The sequence below is a fragment of the Bos javanicus genome, chromosome 16 (assembly GCF_032452875.1).
Source record: "Bos javanicus breed banteng chromosome 16, ARS-OSU_banteng_1.0, whole genome shotgun sequence".
Classification (NCBI taxonomy): Eukaryota; Metazoa; Chordata; class Mammalia; order Artiodactyla; family Bovidae; genus Bos; species Bos javanicus.
The window spans coordinates 64,851,678-64,874,772 of record NC_083883.1 but is presented as its reverse complement, the minus strand read 5'-3'; the positions used below and the strand labels follow the sequence as shown (position 1 = coordinate 64,874,772).

Below are 23,095 nucleotides of genomic sequence, written 5' to 3'. Positions count from 1 at the left end.
ACCCTAAAGCCAGCCTAGAGAAGCCAACAGAGTTCACAAAGCGCCACAACCACGTTCAATATGCTGGTCATTGTCTCCCCCTGCCCATCTTGTTCCATCTCCCTTTCCCTTTTACCCCAACCACTACTACAGATCTGGGAGACACTTCCCAGCACAAAGCAATCAATCATTACACTGGCCTGAACCAATCAGATGTACTCTTCTGTCCTGACCCTTCCCAAATGTCGCTTCTTGTGAGGCCTTCCCTGGCCGGGCTATCTAAAATTGCCACCACCACCACCACCTCCAACTCCCTACCTCCCATCACTATTTTATTAAAATTGCCTGTTTCCATCACCACCACCTGCACACCCCACCACTGCCACATCAGATTATAAGCTCCACAGGGCAGGAATTTTTTTGTTTTTGTTCACTGCATTTCACTGCTGGTTAGCATATACTTGGTGCTCAGATTAACATTCACCAAGGAGAAGACCCTTGAAAATCCTTTAGACAGCAAGGAGAACAAACCAGCCAATCCTAAAGGAAACCAACCCTGAATATTCATTGGAAGGACTGACGCCAAAGATGAAGCTCCAATCCTTTGGCCACTTGATGCGAAGAACTGACTCATTGGAAAAGACCCTGATGCTTGCAAACATTGAGGGCAGGAGGAGAAGGGGACATCGAGGGATGAGATGGTTGGATGGCATCACTGACTGAATGGACATGAGTGTGAGCAAACTCAAGGAGCTTGTGAAGGGCAGGGAAGCCTGGCGTGCTGCAGTTCATGGGACGGCAAGGAGCTGGACACGACCTAGCCGCTGAACAACAAGCAAATGGGCAGACTGGCAGAAACTACAACTGATCGAGATGGCAGGTCTATCATGATGGCGGAGGACCAGAAGGGAGGTTACACAGTTTTCCCCGAGGTTTTATGAGCTCTGAGTGCGTATAATAAATGCCCTTTCATTGAGCTCATTTTAGTCAGATGTTTACATCTGGGGTAATCCCGAGGAATCATGTCTGCCAGTGACCAAGCCCTGTGTATTCCCTTTTCACACTGATTCTAGACAGTGTGACTTGCTTTGGCCAAAGAAACATCAGTGAATGTGACACAGGCAGAAAATTGATATATATGCATGCCCTGGGACTTACCCTCTTGAATACTTTCACGATCACATGAAGAAGGCTAGTCTAGCCTCCTTGAGGAGATAAGATGACAGGGAGAGGATAAACCCAGCTCCCATCCCAGCTGACTGGCCAGGGAGTGACCTCAGGCCGACACAGAATCATGAGAAACAAGAAATCGTGGCTGTTTAAAACCATTAAGTTTTAGAGTGGTGTATTACGTATAATGACCCAAAGGTGCCACGCCCACATTGAGTTCTCTCCTGGGACTGCACCTCAGCATCACCAACACAGACGTAACCAGCCAAGTGCAGAGCCGAAGGCATCTGTTTTCAGAAGGTTTCACGTGAGACAGGGAGGCACACCCCTGATTAAGAATCACTGCTTACTCCATGCCAAACACCTGGCAGATAGAACAACACAGAGAGCTCATCAAGGCTAATCTCTGTGAAGCCTCCATGTATAATTAGAAAGGAGAAGAGATGGTGATTTCACCATATCCAAACTTGGAACTCCAATAACAACTCCCACTCACGGTCACAATGTCAGGAATCTTTTAGCCGTCTGTAGTGTAAATAGCTGGACAGATCTCTGTGTTTAGCACTTGCGTCTTTGACAGGCTTCAACTTTATCACAGCTTTTCTTGAATAAAAGCTTCTCAAGAGCTGAATCTAAGACTTTTTCTTTCACAATGGGCATCTTAAAGAAAACAAACTCTAGAACTAGACTTTTCATGTTTTGAATCCCAGTTTAGTGGCTAGAAATAGTGTAACTTGGGGCCAGTGATTTTTTCTTTTCTGGGCCTCTGATTCCTCATCTGTAAAATGGAGATAATAGAAGTGTCTACCTTACAGTTATTGGGAGAGTTAAATGTGTTAATATATTTAATATATCTAAAGGGCTTAGAACAACACTTGGCATACTATGGCACACTACAGTAAGTGCTATAATAAATGCTAATCATTATTATACATCACTACATGCTCAGCAATATTCAGCATTGAAACCAGGAAGGTTTCAGAGAGATCACAGCTTTTACAGGGAGGCGCAAGGAGCAGGGAGGGTAGGAGCCATCTGCCTCTGTCCTCACTGTCAGATTGGCTACCAGGCAGATCAGTTACCCTTCCTTGGTAGCTGTATATCAGAGTCAGAGCTCTTATATCCAGAGACACATAACTGATGCTTCTGCATAAGGATACCAACTGACCAAATCTATTGGCGAATGCCCACAGCCTTCTGTCACATTCAGTCTTATGAGTTTCTGAGGCATGAAGAATAAGAAACATCAGAACTCCTATAGCTGGGGAACTGATTTAAGACAAGCTAACAAGGCATATTGGAGAAGGCAATGGCACCCCACTCCAGTACTCTTGCCTGGAAAATCCCATGGACGGAGGAGCCTGGTAGGCTGCAGTCCATGGGGTCACTGAGGGTCGGAAACGACTGAGCGACTTCACTTTCAATTTTCACTTTCATGCATTGGAGAAGGAAATGGCAACCCACTCCAGTGTTCTTGCCTGGAGAATCCCAGGGATGGGGGAGCCTGGTGGGCTGCCGTCTATGGGGTCACACAGAGTTGGACACAACTGAAGTGACTTAGCAGCAGCAGCAGCAACAAGGCATACAGTTAGCAAAGGGGTGAGAAAACCACAGTCACATTACCTCACTGCTTTTCCTACTGACTACATGGTCCCTCTCCAGGACAGTAAAATACAATAACTTGTGTAGAAAGAATCAAAGCCAGGAAACATATGCCAGTTGATCAACTTAGACTTGTGGACACAGCAGGGGAAAAAGAGGGTGGGATGAATTGAGAGAGTAGCATCGACGTACGTACACTGCCATGCATGACACGGCTAGCTCGTGGGAGGCTGCTGAGTAACACAGGGGGCCCAGCTCAGTGCTCCGTGATGACCCAGAGAGGTGGGAACGGAGGGATGAGAGGGAGGCTCAAGAGGGAGAGGACACACGTATACTTATAGCTGATTCACGCTGTTGTACAGCAGAAACCCATACCACACTGTAAAGCAATTATCCTCCGATTAAAAATAAATTTTAAAAAATTTTTTAATGAATAATTGTAGATTATTTCTCCCCTAGGTAATCTGTTTCTTCATCTACTAGAGTCAGTTATTCTTTCTGCCCTTTATTTTGAATACATCTTCCTGCCATTGAAACAAATTTTCTGAAAGGCCTTTGCAAACCTACTCACTACTCACCAGAACCCTCAGAGTTTACCAAAATTAAGATTTATGAAGCCCCAGCAAGCAACAGAAGTACAGTGGAAGGGAGGAACTGGACTCAGACAGAATATAGTCTCGCCGTTCCCACTGTCCAAAGCCACACAGGCAAATTAGACAGAGAGTCCTTGAACATAAAAAATTCCAAAGAGAGAGAACGAGAGGCTACAAAGGCATAACCCCCAGAAAAACAGGGGCATTCCCTACTCAGAAGTCACAACAGCTCTTCATAAAGTATATGGAGCACTTGCAAACCCACATCCAGTCACAGCAAATTAATATGGGCAGCCCCCATTTAGATGTTAGCTTCAGCCGCGTGACGGAAGCCTCTGATCGGTGTGAATGTGCTGAGAGTGGCAGGACACTCATCTGCCCCTCCAAAATCAGCAGCCAGAACATAAGACAAGGTCACAGACATCTAGGCAATACAGAAAGATTCCAAATTGTAGTGCATAAGGAACATGCACACAGAATTTATGAAAAAAGAACTCTGAGATTGCCACATAGGGACAAGTTTCTATCACCACCCTTATGCACTACACCAGGGTAGCTAAATTCACATCTCGACATAAAAACCAGTGCCTTTAGGTGATGAAGAGTTTTTTAATGATTGGCAACAGTGCCGGACAACCAAAATTTCCCTGTAAAATAATAAAGGGGGCTTCCCTGGTGGCTCAGTGATAAAGAATTCACCTACCAATGCAGGAGACATGGGGTTTGATTCCTCATCCCGGAAGATCCCACATGCCAGGAAGCAACTAAGCCCATGCACCACAACCACTGAACCTGTGGTCCAGACCTAGGAACTGCAACTCCTGAGCCCACGTGCTGCAACCACCGAAGCCCATGCGCCCTAGAGCCCCTGCCCAGGAACGACAGAAGGCACTGCAGTGGGGAGCATGCACACCACAAGCAAGAGTAGCCCCCGCTCATCAAACTAGAGAAGAGCCCACGCAGCAACAAAGACCCCGCACAGCCAAAAAGAAATAAAAACTGTTTTAAAAATAGCAAAGGAAGGTAGAGTTCTTAAACATCTTATTTCAGTTGTTCCCTCTTGCCAACATTAAAAGCCTTTTTTTTTATTTTGTCAAATCAAAGAGGTAAGACGGGATACAAAAAAAAACACCCAGCAAATTCATTCAAATACCCTCCTTCCAAAGGAAGGTAGAGGAGCAAAATATTTCCACTGCAAGTACGGAGATGCAAGTTAAAATTGCTCAGCATTTAAAAATATCTGTAAAGTTTACATGCCAGGATACATGTGCACGCAAACACAAGAACAAACATCAAGGGGGAAGCAGGAACGAAACTACTTTCCTTCACTTATTAAGAGTACACTGGGGAGCAGAATAAAGTCCAGCTGTCTGTCCTGACCCTTCCTCCAAAAGCGGGCACGCGGGCCGCACCCCCCCGCCATGATGATCTTCCCGCGCCCCGCATGGGGAACAACCCAGCGGCCACCCCGCCGAGCCCCGGTGCCTACCTGCAGCACAGGGCTGTTGTCGAAGTTGTAGGCGCTGGGCCTTCCTTCCAGGGTGGAAAAGGCCACGTTGCCCCCAGTGAGAGGAGAGATGTCGCTGAACTCATCTGTGCACAACGCCTGCTGCTCGTCGCCGCCCGTCCGGATGAAGCCGCGGGTTGCCTTCGAGTAAGTGTTCTCGCAGGAGCCGCTGTAGTGCTGGTAAGGGATCCAGGGCCCGTCTTCCCGCGTGCGCTTGTAAATGGCGAAGCTCTCCGGGCGGCTGGTGTGGAACTTGAGGCGCACGTACGTGATGTCAAACGCTTTTCCTGTTGGGGCGAACACGTGGATGCTTGTAAGTCATGTGGATGAAGCGAAGAACCCTCCTCCATCCCCACTCTGCTCTGGAGCTCGACAAAGAGAACACAAACCACCCTGCGCAACTAGACTAAGAGGGTGCCGGAACGGACTACGCGTTGGCTGTGCCGACAGGCCGTTCTCAGCCTGGAAACAGTGCGTGTGTTCCCTGGGCTCAGAAGCTGGCTCAGAAAAGCCCATTTATGATGTGTGCTGTTGAAATTTTGCTTCCCAGGAAAATTGACAGTATATTATGTACTTATACTATGAAGTGAAAGTAAAATTAAGTGAAAAAGTGCACTTTATCCTCAATGCTGTTGCTTCTACAAAAGCTTAATTAAAAGACAGAAAGGAAAATATTTGCTAGCTTTCTTCTGGGTACTTCCAAGATTTTCAAAAACTCATTCTTTATTCGTTTTAATTTCTCTTCTTGATGCAAGAAGAGTATCATCGGGACTAATCTTTCTTTCTTTACCAGATTCTGGAAAAGAAATTTGAGAGATAAGGTCAGGAGTTGAGTAGGAATGAAGAAAAAACACTTCTCCAGTCGCTGAACAGAGACAAAAACAGACAGAGACAGAGAAGAGAAAGGCAGTTTAAAAAAGCTGTATTCAGAAGAGAATATATGGGACATGAGTGCCGAGCAGGGGACAACAGCAAGAAGCAGGAGCCAACGGGCTGTCATGCCTCTGGGAGCCCGGTCACTGGGTCTGGCAGCGCCGTGCGGCAGCCAGACCAGAACGTGGTCTGACGGCTGGGCCAGCGTGGGTGCTGGCCAGCAGGACTTCAGGTGGGTAAGAAAGATATTGTGCAGTATGGCAGAAACCACCACAATACTGTAAAGTAATCAGCCTCCAATTAAAATAATTATAAAAAAATAAAAGATAACGTGTAACTGGTTTTAAACGCCATTCATTCACAAATGGGTCTTCTGATCAGTTTTTGTCAAGAAGGGTTTCTCGGGCACAACTGCCTGCTGAGACCCACACTGTATATTTCGGGGGACAAGATGTGTCAGACACAGGGGGTCTCTTCTGTGTCAATCAACTTCCCGGGAAGAAGCCTCCTCCAGGACCTGGAGGGGAGGAGTTCCTGCACTCTCGCAAGTGCTGAGGAGAGGCTTCTACCACTGTCTCACCTCCTCACACCCACCGGCCCCCCCCCCCAGGGGAGGAGTGATGCTCGTGTGTGGCCTGGAATCTCCTCAACTCTCTCCTCTCTGCAGCCGGCCCCCCACCCCCTCTCCCTCACTCCTGAGCGCCCCTCCTCCACCGGGTGAGGGAGGCCTGTTGCCACCCTGCTACTCCATCCAGGACTGAGTGGGTGACTTCAACCTGGGTGGGGATGTCCAGGCTCTCTTTTTCAAATCAGTTTTATCCAGGATAAAACTGATCAGATAAGCCAAATCTGACTCTATGGTCCAGATCTTACAAGAGGGGTGTAACTGTACCCATATACATGAAACGCATTCACGCACATAAGATCTTGAACATAAAGATGTATGCATGAAGGAAAAAAACACAGGACTGGGCACTGCAAGACTGAAGTGCAGATCCTGACTCCTCAATTACTAGCGGTGGGATCTCTAGTGCTTTGTCCATCACTTTCTCCTCTGTAGAAATGATGATATAGACACAGAGAACAGATTTGTGGTTGCCAAGGGGGAGGTGGGGGTTGGGGAGGGAAAGATTTGGAGTTTTGGATTCGTAAATGCAAACTATTACGTATAGAATGGATAAATAACAAGGTCCTACTTATAGCACAGGGAACTATATTCAATATCCTGTGAGAAACCATAATGGAAAAGAATATGAAAAAGAAAATATATATATAACTGAATCACCATGCTGTATAGCAGAAATTAATACAATATCATAAATCAACTATATATCAATAAATTTTTTTCAAAAATAAACAATAAAAAATGAGAGTGATGATCCCTGAGCCACCTATCTCAAAGAGTTGTTGGAAGGTCAAACTAAGATTCTGCATATCTGCATATACTTGATTAGTTATAAAATTATATACAGAGTTTATATAATATATATATATCCTGAATTTTATATATAGTCATAAAATTATATATATATATATGTTTATATATATAATTGTATATATAATCATGAAATTGGAGCTTAAAGACAATTGTCTCTTCAATCTAGTCTGAGATATAAATGCTAAGGCTTTGAGGTTTTTGGCAGCATTGCGTTGGTTGAACACTAGGCCAGCTGGCTTGTTTCTCAGTACCATTATCAGAGATGGCTCAGTGGTAAAGACTCTGCCTGCCAAGCATGAGACCTGGGTTTGATCCCTGGGTCGGGAAGGTCCTCTGGAGAGGGAAATGGCAACCCACTCCAGTATTCTTGCCGTGGAAAATCGCATGGAGCCTGGTGGGCTAGAATCCATGGGGTCACAAAGAGTTGGACATGACTTAGCAACTAAACAGCAGAAACATACAAATAGAAAGCATGACTATAATACAGTACAGAAGAGAATTCCTGAACTAGGATCCTGGAGATGTTCACACACAAGAGCCTGATTGCACAAGGGCCTACCTGATACAGTTGCCAGAGAATATAACACAAACCTGGACCTTCTACCTAGGAAGCACTACAACACTTTGGACACAGGTCATGCAAATACAGCTTACAACACTCCTGTTAAAAGAATGCAAACTGAACCTGTATCTATCTACTGTGTCAAAAATGTAAAGAAGTCACCTGTGAATGAGGGCGAGGTTGTAATACAGTATCAATGGTATTCCAGAGACTATCTAAAACATTCTGGAATGGTAAAACAATTTAGTTACTCATAAGTACGTGGCTTGGGATGTTCAAAGGCTTACGTACTAATCTTTGGACTACAGATTACCCTTGCTTTTCTGTTCTGTCTACATTTCTGCCATTTCATTGTTCTTTAGCAACCCAATCTGCAGGAGGATGGATCAAAGGAGAGAAGGTAAAACGGATCTGGGTATCCAGTGTCCCAGACAAACATCTGCACCACAAAGCCACACACTGAAAGAAACAGGAATATGTGGTCACTCAGTGTCGGCACCGAACATCAGAAAAGCAACTCTGCTAGCAGTAAGCTCTGAAGCAGCCCAGCTTGCTGGCACGGGCCCTGTCTCCCCACACCTCATTTTCAGAGCTGCTTTTCTCATTCTAACTTTTAGCTACGGTTGAAAGAGGTGGCAGTCTGTGGCTATCTGGAAAGGAGGCTCCCACATTCCACATGACAAGATGGACACATGCATGACTTTCGGTGTTGTGGCCAGCCAACCCAGCCATGGATGCCTACCACTGCAATTCCACATGATGAATGCTATGATGGAGAAGGACATGAGGTTTGGGGAGCCTGGAGGAAAGTCACCTCACCCACATTTGTGAGGTCAAGAAACATTTTCGAGAGGAAGTGACATCTAAACCCAAGACCTGAGAAATGCAGAGGGATTAGCTAGGCCAATAGAGACCAGTTGTCCAGGCAGATGGAACAAGATGTATGAAAGAACAGAGGACACAGAGGGGTGGAGTACAGCTAGGACTGGGGAGGGTGGCTGGAGACAAGGCAGCTAGCAAGCAGGGCATGCTGGGCCTGAGGCCATGCTAAAGAGCAACTTCAACTCCCACTGACAAGCTAACTGAGGGATTTACGTCAAGAAATGCATGATCAGGTTTGATTTTTAGAAAGATCATTCTGGCCACTGTGTGGAGATCAGGTTAGAAGGGACAGGACTAAAGGTGGGAAGAACTGTTAGAAAGATGTGGCAGTAATCCTGGCTAACAGTGGCTGCACTCGATACAGGGACAGCTGGAATAGAGAGAAATGAATGGACTTGGGTGACATGCAATTGTGTGTGTGCATGCTCAGTCTCTCAGACATATAGTTAGCAGACCTCAATATCAATAATAATTTGGTAAATGATGGAGGGGAGCAGAAGTCATTTCCGATAGCCGTCTCTATTTTCACCCTAATAGACATTTCACCCTAATTGACATTCAGTTTCATTGCTGAAGTTCCTTCTACGTGTTCCATAAGGCAGTAGGATTAAGAATAACATTCAGTTTCCTAGTTTAAAAACAACCAAATGGAAAGACATACCATACCATCCACTGCAACAGATAACAAAAGAGGTTAAGCAAAACTGGAGGCAGGAGCAAAGGGTATGATTGGGAGATGCATCTATCTTGGCTACACAAGATTTAAGGTGTCTATGGTCACCGAGACAGGAAAAAATACGTCTGGTAGGGAGTTGGATGTGAATGATCTGAAGGCCCAAGAGAGACATCTAAGATGGAGATACAGATTTGGGATTCAAGGACTTCCCTGGTGGTTCAGCAGTTAAGACTCCAAGCTTCCAATGCAGGGGGCGCAGGTTCAATACCTGGTCAGGAAACTAAGATCCTGCATGCCCCACAGTGTGGCCAAAATAAATTTTTTTTTTTTAGTTTTTTCAAAAGTTAAAAGAAGATCCAGGACTCATTGGCCTGCAGTTGGATAATGAAGACTGCCATGGTTGCGACCAAAGAGGGCAGGAGTGTTGAGTGAGAAGCGAGCTGACTTTTGGGAATCATGCTGAAGAGCATCAAAATTTAAAGCACAGCCAGAAAAAGAAGTGACAGAGGGGACTGTGAAGACCAGAGGGAGGAGGGCAAGTCAGAGAGTACAGATATCATGGAAGCCAAGAGGGAAATAAATAAGCAGTAGTGTTTAAATCTGCATAATGACTAAGAAGCATCCACTAGCTTCACGCCACAAAGAGATCACTGCAGGGAGGTGGGACCCGTGGTAGATTCATGTCAATGTACGGCACAACCACTACAATACTGTTAAGTAATTAGCCTCCAATTAAAATAAATCAATTTATATTAAAAAAAAAAAAAAAGAGGTCACTGCTGCGCTTAGCGAGGATAGTCCCACTGGCAGGGATCTTACTGAACTGGAACTGAGAACCCATGGCAGACAGGTGGTGGAAATGCCGACACAGTATAAGTACAGCCAACCTGGTCTGACATCTCAATAAAGTGGAGGAGAAAGAGAAGACCGCAAACCTGGAGGGGTACAGGGCCAGGGAAGATGCCTCCCGTTAAGGTGACAGAAGATACAAGGAGACATTGCTGTCGTGTTCCAGTCAGCAGAAAGGGAAAGACTGGAGAAAAGAGGCTGGGAAACAAGAATGTGATTCAACGCTGTGAAAGGACTGGCTCCATATGGGAGGAAGCCTGCGCCTTGCCTTCTACCTGCGTGCAAATGCAAGGGATTTAGTAGGCTTTGGTCCATGGGGTCGCGAAGACTTGGACACGACTGAGCAACTTCACTTTCACTTTTCACTTTCATGCATTGGAGAAGGAAATGGCAACCCACTCCAGTGTTCTTGCCTGGAGAATCCCAGGGTCGGGGGAGCCTGGTGGGCTGCCATCTCTGGGGTCTCACAGAGTCGGACACGACTGAAGCAACTTAGCAGCAGCAGCAGCAGCAGGGGATGGAAATTGAAAGCATTCGAACTGATGACTATTTTTTCTGTGCAGTGACAAGCAAGGGTACCTGCTAAGGGGCTGAGGGCAAAGCCTGTGGAGAATGTTAGGTAGGGAATATCTGAAGAGAATGGAGACCCAAGACAGAAACTAGCAGAAAGCTAACGGAAGAGAAAGAAGACAAACAGGACAGAGGCAAAGCTGCCAGGTAACGGCACGGACAGCTTCGAGGAGGTGTGATTTTCTAGAGAAGCACTTAGTTCCCACTGTACAGATGCAATGGATGGACACTGCAGGACGGATGTTACTTCAAGGATTTCCTTGGCAGTCCAGTGGTTAAGACTCCACACTGCCACTGCAGGCGGCACAGGTTTGATCCCTGGTCAAGGAACGAAGATCCTGCATGCCTCGAGGTGTGGCCCCAAAAATAAACAAATAAGAAAGTAAATACACAAAGTGGAGTGGAACAGTCATGGCTTATATATTCTGTGTTATCTAGAACTACCTGTAATCATGGATAATCAAGAATTGGAAACTTAGGAGCTAGTTTTTATTTCATTAAACAACTACAGTTGAGACCTGCCACACGCTTGTTAACACTCTCTCTCTCATTATACTTCCCTGCTCCTTATCTGTCCATCCTACTCATTTCACAGTAGACAGAGCAAGAAGGTCTCATTCATCTACCATTTAATAGAAAAAGAGGACTAGGTCTCCGTTTTTCCAGTCCAATGACAGCTACTACACTATCTTCCTAACTTGGGGGCACACGAAAGTAGACAAAACGACTTCAAAGTAAAGGAGCCAAGCCAAGCAATGAAGAAAATCCGTAAGATCTTGTCTGGAAAGTATTCCAGCCACTATACAGCTTAGAAGGTCTTCCCCCTCCACCTCGTCTTCATGCACATGAAGACTAACCCTGGATACACACCCTCGAGAAGATATTTAGCTTCTGAATGTTCTGCTGCCTCCCACCCTCACCCCCCGCCGCCACATTCCTTCCATAAACAAAGAGATTCAGGTGCAGATGTTCAGAACCAAGCACACAAAGTTAACTAATACTTCCTGCTCTGAACCCTACAGTGCATGTGGCCAAGGGATTGATAGACGAGGAAGGGACCACAGCCTGGACGATGCGAATCCAGCCCCTGTTCACACAGGGTCGAGCCAAGGAATTCTGCATCAGCCCCCTCCATGGTGAAGTATTTCTAATCTCTCTGAGTAGGGGAGAAACCGTTCCTGTCTCAGAACTGGAGTCAAGTACTGACTGCAGCGGAACATGAATGCTTCTCTGTTATGTGTGGCTCAGAGAATTCCATGGGGACGTTGTGCAATAGCGTCCCTTACAGAGAAGTAATGAACGACAATGGATGTACAGAGTTGCACGAAATTTCAACATGCCCTTGCATGGCCTGCACTAGAAGAGAACGAGCTCATTCTGAAGTATCATATTAGGAGTCACTGATCCACTGCTGTTCTTATACGCTCTCTTCTCAAGATCAGAAAGTGACTGCTGTCCTTGCAGTCAGCCTTGATCTGAGATAGACATGCACAAGTGCTTAGTCGTGTCTGACTCTCTGCGACTCTCTGGACTGTAGCCCGCCAGCTCCTCTTGTCCATGGAGTTTTCTAGGCAAGGTATACTGGAATGGGTTGCCATTTCCGATAACCAGGGGATCATCCTGACCCAGGGATCGAACCCATGTCTCCTGCATCTCCTGCATTGGCAGGCAGATTCTTTACCACTAGGGCCACCTGGGAATACGAAACTTCACTGAGGTTGTAGCACAGAAAGTCGATTAGAGATGGGAGATGTTTAAGCTACTAGACGGGAGTCTCCAAACAGTTAACACAAACAGTAGTCGCAGAAAACAACTACTTGAAAACGTTTCCAATGTTGTTAGGATAACTGCTGGCTGAAATAGGAGTTCCCAGGACAACGTGTACAGCTGCATACCAGCTGTTATTGTTCCACCTCAGCAGACAGATTGTACAAATACGGCCTCGCCAATCAAGATGACCCAGGGCCAAGTTAATGCTGAATGTGGGATCCTCAAGTGGACACAGATGGGTGATCAGAAAGCATGGAGAGGAACCATCAAGCACAGACAGAATGTGTTGGGGGGTGATCTGGGTACATGGAGTCAATCTAACTGTTAAGAGACTCAGCCCTAATTGCCTGCTGAGGCTAGTTTCTGTGGCTCAATTCTCATCTTCAAAATAGATTGTCTTTAAAAACTTATTATCCCACTCCTGTCCCTTAAATTTTAGTGCTCTTTTTGTATGCCCTCTCTCTTGTCAATCAGCTAAATGCCAACAGCATAAGGGCACAATCCCATAGGAACTGCAACTGAATCAGCACAACTGACGGAGGAAGACAAGGAACCTTTACAGTTCTCTATGAAATAGTCGTTCTTCACTGAATTTATTAAAACAAATGCAATAGCATCCACAACTGGAGAAAGCATCCCTTTCAAACGAATAAACAAATGTTCAAATTTCCAGGTACACGCAGAAGGCACATTCCATCTCACACGAGCCCCTGTCATGACAGAAAGACATGCTGAGATGAGCGGTGCTGGAAGGCAGACAGTTTCCATTCCAAACTGCCACGGGGAAACGTCACAAAGCAGGCGGGTAAAACAGACAAGTGATGATAACCACTTTAGAACTTTTTAAAAAGCTAATAAAATTCTCTACCACAGGCTGTGTATTAAAAATAATGGTATGGCTGAGAGTCGGACACGACTGAGTGACTTCATTTTCACTTTTCACTTTGATGCACTGGAGATGGAAGTAGCAACCACTCCAGTCTTCTTGTCTGGAGAATCCCAGGGACGAGGGAGCCTGGTGGGCTGCCGTCTATGGGGTCGCATAGAGTCAGACACGACTGAAGCAACTTAGCAGCAGCAGCAGCATAACAATAAAGCTAAGGAGAAAACTCGAGTTTTAAAATGGATTGGTATGATCTGGGACAAAATAAACCCATAATCTCTTGGGGAAACAAGATTTTTCCCTAAAGGACCAAATTTAAAGTTCAAGGCAAACAAGACAGTTTTACTCTCTCCCTATGACCTGCTAAAATTCTACTTAGCTTGACTGCTGAATAAGACCATGGGCACTAACTTAGATCAGATCAGATCAGTCGTTTAGTCGTGTCCAACTCTTTGCGACCCCATGAATCGCAGCACGCCAGGCCTCCCTGTCTATCACCAACTCCCAGAGTTCACTCAGATTCACATCCATCGAGTCAGTGACACCATCCAGCCATCTCATCCTCTGTCGTCCCCTTCTCCTCTTGCCCCCAATCCCTCCCAGCATCAGAGTCTTTTCCAATGAGTCAACTCTTTGCATGAGGTGGCCAAAGTACTGGAGTTTCAGCTTTAGCATCATTCCTTCCAAAGAAATCCCAGGGCTGATCTCCTTCAGAATGGACTGGTTCCATCTCCTTGCAGTCCAAGGGACTCTCAAGAGTCTTCTCCAACACCACAGTACAAAAGCATCAACTCTTCGGCGCTCAGCCTTCTTCACAGTCCAACTCTCACATCCATACATGACCACAGGAAAAACCATAGCCTTGACTAGACGAACCTTTGTTGGCAAAGTAATGTCTCTGCTTTTGAATACGCTATCTAGGTTGGTCATAACTTTCCTTCCAAGGAGTAAGCGTCTTTTAATTTCATGGCTGCAGTCACCATCTGTAGTGATTTTGGAGCCCCAGAAAATAAAGTCTGACACTGTTTCCACTGTTTCCCCACCTATTTCCCATGAAGTGGTGGGACCGGATGCTATGATCTTCGTTTTCTGAATGTTGAGCTTTAAGCCAACTTTTTCACTCTCCTCTTTCACTTTCATCAAGAGGCTTTTGAGTTCCTCTTCACTTTCTGCCATAAGGGTGGTGTCATCTGCATATCTGAGGTTATTGATATTTCTCCCGGCAATCTTGATTCCAGCTTGTGTTTCTTCCAGTCCAGCGTTTCTCATGATGTACTCTGCATAGAAGTTAAATAAACAGGGTGACAATATACACCCTTGATGAACTCCTTTTCCTATTTGGAACCAGTCTATTGTTCCATGTCCAGTTCTAACTGTTGCTTCCTGACCTGCAATACAAATTTCTCAAGAGGCAAATCAGGTGGTCTGGTATTCCCATCTCTTTCAGAATTTTCCACAGTTTATTGTGATCCACACAGTCAAAGGCTTTGGCATAGTCAATAAAGCAGAAATACATCCTCAAAAACTAAAATCCTGCCTGTGTTCCCCAACAGTAATATCCAAAAATGCTACATAGTTTTCAGCAAATTGAAGGGTCAAAATTGCTTTGCTTTACACACTAAATAAATAAGAAATCATCATACAACTGTTACATGAACAGAGAGAATTCTTATCTGAACACTAGAACATCAAACACTTTTGGAAGGTAATTTCAAAATAGGTGCAAACTACTGTTAGAGGTTACAGATATTTTCCTTTATTGAAACATCAGATAAATGTATCTCAATTTGTATATCCTACCATTTTATTTGAATTTGTTACCAGAAGAGACAAAATTTGCAAGTGAAATTTCAAGCCAAGAACTGGGCATATGACTTATTAACCCAAACCTCATGCTCTCTAACTCAATACCAGCCCTAATTCAGGCTAGTAGGTCACAAGCATGCCTGAAATCCTTGAGCCAAGAGAAAGGAACGAAGCCAACATTTACTCCCACTCGTCCAAGCTGAGGCAAAAAAATCCACTCTGCCGAACATCAGAGTTCTAAACTGCAAGGAACTGAGTGATGTGTAAGATTTAATGGAATCACACAAAGAAAGTGGAGCACATGTATACCTGTGATGGATTCATTTTGATGTTTGGCAAAACTAATACAATTACGTAAAGTTTAAAAATAAAATAAAATTAAAAAAAAAAAAAAGAAAGTGGTTAATTATAATACCAAAGAAATAAGGAAATAAACAGGCAATGAAATGTAAGTTCCATAAATAAAACCCATACTTTAAAACCAATATTTTTTAAGACATGAAAAAGATGTCTAATTGTTCAAGACATGATAAGGAAAAAAAGACACCAGTTTTATGGGTAGCTATCTCTTGTTCTGTGACATCTGTACACTATTGAGATCTGACTACTTTTAACTACCATCCCTAGCAAAATACTGAAGAACTTTAAAACAGTAGAGAGAAAATCTGACTGGCAAAAATAAGAGATTCTAATATAGTCATAACGGTAAAGTCATTGACTAAGATGATTTCTAATAAATCCTCCCTACATACAAAAAGTTAACCCACAGTGTACTTTTATTCATTCAATAACTATTTGCTAAGTAAATTTAAGTGACAGTCCATCATGACAAGCTATTTAGAAACGCAGTCCTTCATTTTGCTAGAATGCCTCTTACCCTCCAGTTTAAGTCTTAAACTCAGCTCTCTATGCCTCCAGATCATAAACTATTTGTATCTGTCCTAAATGGAAGAAACAATTACAAATACTATAAAATATCTTAAGTACTAAAATGTTTTTCTCGGTTTTCACAATAGTGTAACTTCTTACCACAGTCACCTATTAGATCAGTTAATAGCCTTAACTGGTGCTAATAACTGCAAGTCCAAATTCTCCCATTCCTTCCTCAGATATTTGCTGAGCACCTATTATGCCACTGTCCTGGGCCCTATTCCAGGCACTGGGGCTACAGCAGAAAAGCAGACGGCTAAGGTCCCGACTTAGGGGGCTTACAATGCGGTAGGGAGTGGGAGTGAGTAAGGGAGAGGTAAAAAACAAAAATAAAAACAAAAGTCTTGTGTGTCAGATGGTAAATGACATGATAAAGAACAAACAAGGGACAGAAAGCACGGGAATGGAGCGGTATTTAATGCAGTGTCAGAGATGGCCTCACCGATGTAGATAAGGTGACATTCTGGGAAAGCATAAAGAAGTGAGGAGACATGGCGGGGAAGAACATGCCAGGAAGGACACACCCGAGGCAGGTGTGCTGGCCAGTTCCAGGGAAGGATGAAGAGGCCAGTGTGGCTGAAGTAAGAGTGAACTAGAAGGAAAGGACAGGGGATGAGGTCAGAGAAGCCGAGGGGAGGGAGAGACTGCCGAGCATGCCAGCCTTTAGGCCACTGCAAGACACTGGCTTCTCCTCTGAATGAGATGAAAGCCCACTGCAGGATTCTGTACAAGGGAGTAATATGATCTCACTACTTGTTTAAAAGGATCACTCTGGCTCCTTTATGGACAGGACTATGGAGGGGCGTACAGACAAGAAGTTGGGGGGGTTTGCAATCTCCCAGGTTGGAGATAACAGCAGCGTAGTCCAGGGTGGTGGCAGCAAGCAGTGATCAGATTCTGACTGCATTCTGAGGGTAGACCAGATCAGTTACTGATGGGCTGGACATGGGGTGTAAGCTGTGGCAGCTCTGAAGATCAAGCTGTCGTTTACTGAGACAGCAAAGAACAGGGTAAGAACAAGTGTAGGGATGGAGAGCAAGGAAACTGAGAGTTCAGTTCCAGATATTTTAAGTTTGAAATGCTAATAAAACATCTGAGTAAAGATTTCAAGTCAGCCACTAAGATATATACAAGTCTGGACTTCAAGGAGACGTACAAGCTAGAGAGAGAAATCTGAAAGTCATGAGCCAGACAGTACTGAGAGTGACGGCATTAGATGGAAACACCTGCAGAATGACTTGCGAGGTACAGAACTGGGTCTTGGGATAACTTTCAGAGATGGGGGAGGTAGGGAGGATTCAACACAGGAGACTCAAGAGGGACAGTCACTGAAGCAGAAAGAGAATCAACACAGCAGAATTCCAGAAGCCAAGTTAAAAAAAAAAAAAAAAAAACTTTTCAAGAATAAAAGAACGATCGACTGAGTCAAACGCTTCTGAAAAGGTGAGAAAGATGAAAACGGAGTGTTGGCCACCGGATTTCACTGATTACTGCTGACCTTGACAGCAGATGGACTGGCAGAACGACAGGGATGAAAGCCAGAGAATGTTGAGGGGGTGGGGAGGACAGAGACTGGAGACACCTAATAAAGACATTTTTCCAAATAATTCTGCTATGAAGAAATGGGCTGGTAAACAGAGGGGAGAAGACAGGGTTCAGGGAGAAATCACTTTCTTGTCCAGGAAGACAGTACATGTTACGGTGATGGGACTGATCCAGTGCAGCAGCTGAATTTACACTGAACAGTGAGGACCATCTCCAGTGTCATGTAGATGGATCAGAGTGGGAAAAGAGACCGACTCTGGTGCAGTGAAGTTCTTTGAGCCTTTCCAAAAGTTTCTCTCAAGAAAGAAGAAATAACAGAATTAACAGGATCACTAAGTACCTAGATTAAAAAAGAGTTATCTGGTACAAACTATTATATATAGGATGGATAAACAACAAGGACCTACTGGATAGCACAGGGAACTATATCCAATATCCTGTGATAAACCATAATGGAAAAGAATATAAAAAAAGAAAGTATATACACGTATAACTGAATCACTATGATGTACAGCAGAAATTAATACAACATTATGAATCAACTCTACCGGAAAAACTTTTTTAGAAACTTAATCTGGTACCCAAACAGTTCAAAGACCACAGGAGCTCTGGAAGGCCTTCCCTAGTAGAGCCAGCCCAGATGGAGACTTTCTTGCTACAGCAGTCTCATAACCTAGCCCACACTAAGGTACCAGACTAGCTGTTAGAATCAATCAGAAAATTTCTGAGAAAATGAAAATTGTTAAGCTTCATCCCCAGAAGTTCCATCTTGGTAGGTTCAGGGTGAATTCCCCAAATCTGCATTTTTAAAAAATACCCTAGGTGATTTTTATGTACATTTGAAAAAATACTTACTAGAAACTCACCTCATCCTGGTTCTCACCCTTTAAAGCTTTAGGAAGGAAAGGCTCTGCCCCCTGTGCTACACTGTAGAATGAACTCTGGCATTCAGGAGTGGAGACTTCCACTTTCACGTCATGTATTTTAAGCTGAAATTTACTGCAAGTGTTACCTGTACAGGCAGGAGCAGTAACCAGAGTAATAGCCGTCTATCTTCTTGCAGATACAGACAGATATTAAACTACACAGGGGCTGCTCACTCCACAGCCAAGGCGGCTTGGGGTGACTGGACCAGGTGAACCCAAGCTCCACAACATTCTTCTCTCTGCCAATGTCCTTTTCATTCAACTTGTATCCTCAAGGCTCTATTTCCCAGGCAAGTAGAAAGAAACATTTGATTTTAAGAAAACCCACCTTCTGCTGGAGGTTTCACAGCGCTATTCTCATGGAGATGTGCTTGTGTGTTAGTCGCTCAGTCCTGTCTGACTCTTTGCGACCCCATGGGGTTTAGCCCACCAGGCTCCAGGCAAGAATACTGAAGTTGGGTTGCCATCCCTTCTCCAGGGGATCTTTCTGACCCAGGGATTGAACCCAGGTCTCCTGCATAGCAAGCAGACTCTTTACCATCTGAGCCACCAGGGACCTGATTCTCTGTAATCAGATCAAGATTCTCTGTAATCCAAATTCTCCAACCCCTCTAGTTTCTGTCCCTCTTCCTCCTCTGGACAATTACTTAACAGTTTATAAAAGGACAGACCACCAACAGTTCTCAATGGCAAGAACAAATCTGGAAGCAAAGAGTTAACTTCTGCTTCAGTACACTCAAAAAGATAAGAAAACACTTTTTCTTCTTTGTCTAGAAGCCTAGACTTGTCTAATCCCAGTCTGTGTCGGGTAGTGTTGGCATTTTCAGGGAGAGTGTTACATTCTGTTGGGTAAAGACCAATGTAGAAATATTTACTTTTCAGAGAAGAAATTTCAGGTTTTTTTTTTTTTTTAATATATATATGCTTAAGAGTAAAGTACCAGACATTCACATTGCTATTAGAGAGAACGGGGTGGGGGGCGGGAAGTGGATCGAGGGGTGAGATTGACTGAAGAATTATAACACTTTAAAAATCCAGACTTAATACTCTGGATTTTAAATTCTCCCCTATCATTCACACCTGATCTATAGGGTGTGTTTGCTATTTTGGAAATTCTTGGAGGTGACTGATCTCATCTCCCTCCAGAATCAAGCCTCAGGACACACCTTCAGTAGTTTCGAATCTAAGGTTGATCACACTGTAGTCCACAGACCAACTCTAGCCTATCACCTATTTTTGTCAATAAATGCCCACTAACCCCACTTTGTCGATGGCTACTTTCTGGCTATAAGGGCAGAGCTGAGCAACTGTGACAGATGCTGCAGGCCTAAAATATTTACTGTGGCCTTTACGGAAAACATCTGCCAATCCTGCTCTAAGAAATCAAAGAATACAAAAACAAAAAATTCTACTAAAATCTTGTCTACCTCTTTTCTGCAAGGCATAGTATTTTAAAAAAATAACTGGCCCAAGGATGTCTGAATTTTTTTCTCTATGGTCCCGTAAAATATAGAAGGAGGAAGTCTATTCAGGCATTTTTTAAGATTAATAACAATTCAAATCCATTTGAAACCTAGATTTATTATTTCATAGGAAAATTATTATTTCAAATGAATAGGCAAAAAAGATCAGCAATTAAAGGAAGAAGAGATGAAGAGTTAATGCATTTCAAAAATCAAATCTGTAATAATGTTAGCCCACAAAAACGAACCAGTCAAGCAGAAAGACAAGAAAAACAGCACTGCTGGGAAAAGTAGCACCCTGTTTCTAGTGATGCCCCCTCTCAGATCCACCCCACGTGGAGACTTAATAAGCAAAAGCAGTCAAAGGAGGAAAACTGATGAGCAAACTCCACAGCAACCACTGGGATAGCAGGAAAAAATGATGCTGAAAACTGCAAATAAAGTGGAAAAGGCAAGTCAATCCCACGTAGATCTCTGCGAGCTCCTCCCTCCCTTGTCCTCTGGGTAGGAATTCAGTCCTTCACACAGGCCTCCTTGTACTTCTGCTCTTCTGAGCGGATGGACAATTTACATCATGAGAATGCTCTGCCAGCTGGCACTCTCTTCCACAAGCGACTGATTGTGAGCAGATGCCTTCATAAGATAAGGGTAAACGAATGCGCCCCTTCTTCATTTTTCATTCATCCCTCACTCTGTGCAGAGGAATGGAAATGCATACTCTACACACTGTCTTTTAGAGACCAAAGTCTGTGTTCTTCACATCCCTTCATCTCTCATGGGTGGTGCTTGGACTTGCTATTGCGTTTCTGATTACCCTGTGCCCTCCACCACATACCTAAGATGTATGCAATCTCGAAGTCTCCCTCGATTATCTGTGAACAACCATGAGCTCCCAAATACAAGTGCCGGCTTATTTTTTCTAATGATTTAAACACTGACTACTCTCAAACATAGCCTCAATTTAGAACATTTGATAATCTACCACAACAAGTATCAAAACTTCCAGCCAGAAGTCAATCAAAATTATTGGTGTAGTTACTGTTACAGATAAAACAGTCACATATAAATATTCTTTTTTCTAGTTAAATCACCTTCCTTTTAACATACATTATACTTTCAGAAGCTTCATTTTACATTTCTCTTCAATAGGAAAGCAGTGAGAGTTGCAATATCCCTTTTCAGGGAGGAGAAACTTTTCAAGATCACTCCTGAAATTGTTTTATACATTATGTATACACCACATTCAGTGAGGGGAAGACAAGATCATGTGACAAATTATTTACACAGAATGCTTCAGGTAGGTCGGTCAGATTCCCTGTACTTCAAAAACACGAGCCTTCTTTATCTGCTTTTCCTTCTATATTAAGAGCAAATATTTAGCAGTGATATCAGAAGAAACGTTCTTCTAACCCATCCTTCACCATATTTCAAACAGACAGTGCTGAGTTCTCATCCATGGGAGGATTCCCCATGCATCACAATGGGACCTGTTCTACCTTCTATTTACATACTGGAGAACTGCCAAAGTCCTTCCCAGCTCTCTTTGATCTGCTGCCAGAAACTTGGTACCCAACACCCACCTAGAAGAAAATTCCCTCAGGAGATCCACAACTAAAGAAGAGGAGTCCGGAAGGAGCTGGAAAATATTCTACAAATCCACCCTACATCATACTGCTACCCAATTTATGAATCTGTGCAAGGTACCTAATCCAGTGCAAACTCCTTAGGCGTGTTACTGCAAGGCACCCATAAGCCTGAAGACTTGGGCTTCATTTTACACCTTCGAACTATATCCTAAAACTCTCTAATGTAAGACTCCAGTCTTGCCATCTCTTTTATATACATACCAATGCTCACTTCAAAGCCATTCAAAGCCTTCACTCCTACCGAATCCTACCTTTCTTCCTAGGTTTAGTTCAAGTGGCACTGTCTCCAATGTGTGTTATCTTACTTATGGGAACACACAGTTCTTACTCCAAATCACGTAATTCAGAACTTGGGTTTTCACCCCTTCGCATAAGTTTCTTTCCCGCTATGAGAAGTTTAACTCCTTTTTTAAATTAAAGTATAGTTGATTTCCAAAAGATATTAGTTTCAGAGTATAACTTATTCAAAAGCAAGTAATCTACCTATACTTTTTGGATATCCTCTACAATAGTACTTTTCAAGTTTTTCTGACCAGGACACATAGTAAGAATAAAGGCATTTTATACTGCAACTCTCAACATACACACACAGACAGACACTGAAACTCAAGTCTGATTTTAAAAAAATGAAATACTACCTATCATGCAATCTGATATTCTCTTCCATACCCTATTTCATTTGTTTATTAAAAAAAATGCTAGTCACAGCTCACAAAATTCATTTTATGACATTAGGAAGTTGTAACCTACTTGGAAAACACTATTCTATAATCTCTTGGTCACTGTCCTTGGCACAAAACAGTTGCTCAGTTAAGTATTTGTCCACTATAGGCTGACTCATCTCCTGAACATAACAGGTCAGAATTCCACAATGAAATGTTTTCTAGATACTGATGTAAAGTTTAAGATGATAAACTTTCAACACCTTCCAATTACTTAAAAAACTGAACAATATTTTTAAAGTTTTTGTATATGGCAGCTTTTAACATGATTAAAAAAAAAAAACCTTTTCCTAAAGCTAAAGGGCAAAATTCCATTCATCAACATGGTATCCCTAAGAAGACCAGAAGCCACCAACCCTTCTTGAACTGATCCCTCCAAAGTGGTTCTTTTTAGCAGCTCTGGTTCCAGAAGAACTCCTTTAGCCCCAAGTCTGTGACAAGCCTTCAGGGTAGCAGCAAGGATTTCCTCTCTGTGGGGCAGATGGACTCATGCCCAGTGCTGGGGGTTAGACTATACGAAAGAGAAGACATCTGGATATTTATTGGGAAACTCACTTCTCCTTGTCTCATGTTCAAGGCACTTTTCTCATTGGGTTATCAGTACCTGGAATTGTCTCATTTATTTTTTGCACATCTTCTTTATATGCCCCCCAATAGACACACACACACGCACACACACAAGAGAGTAAGCTTTTGAGGACAG

At 43.6% G+C, this 23,095-nt stretch overlaps 1 protein-coding gene across 1 annotated transcript in view; it reads right to left on the bottom strand.

The window, feature by feature from the left end:
* LAMC1 (laminin subunit gamma 1) overlaps positions 1-23,095 on the bottom strand; it is a 121,058-nt gene that overhangs the window by 41,132 nt on the left and 56,831 nt on the right. The window contains exon 2 of the mRNA XM_061383421.1: positions 4,834-5,138. Within this exon, the coding sequence (XP_061239405.1) occupies positions 4,834-5,138 (305 nt within the window). The remainder of the gene's footprint in view (positions 1-4,833; positions 5,139-23,095) is intronic.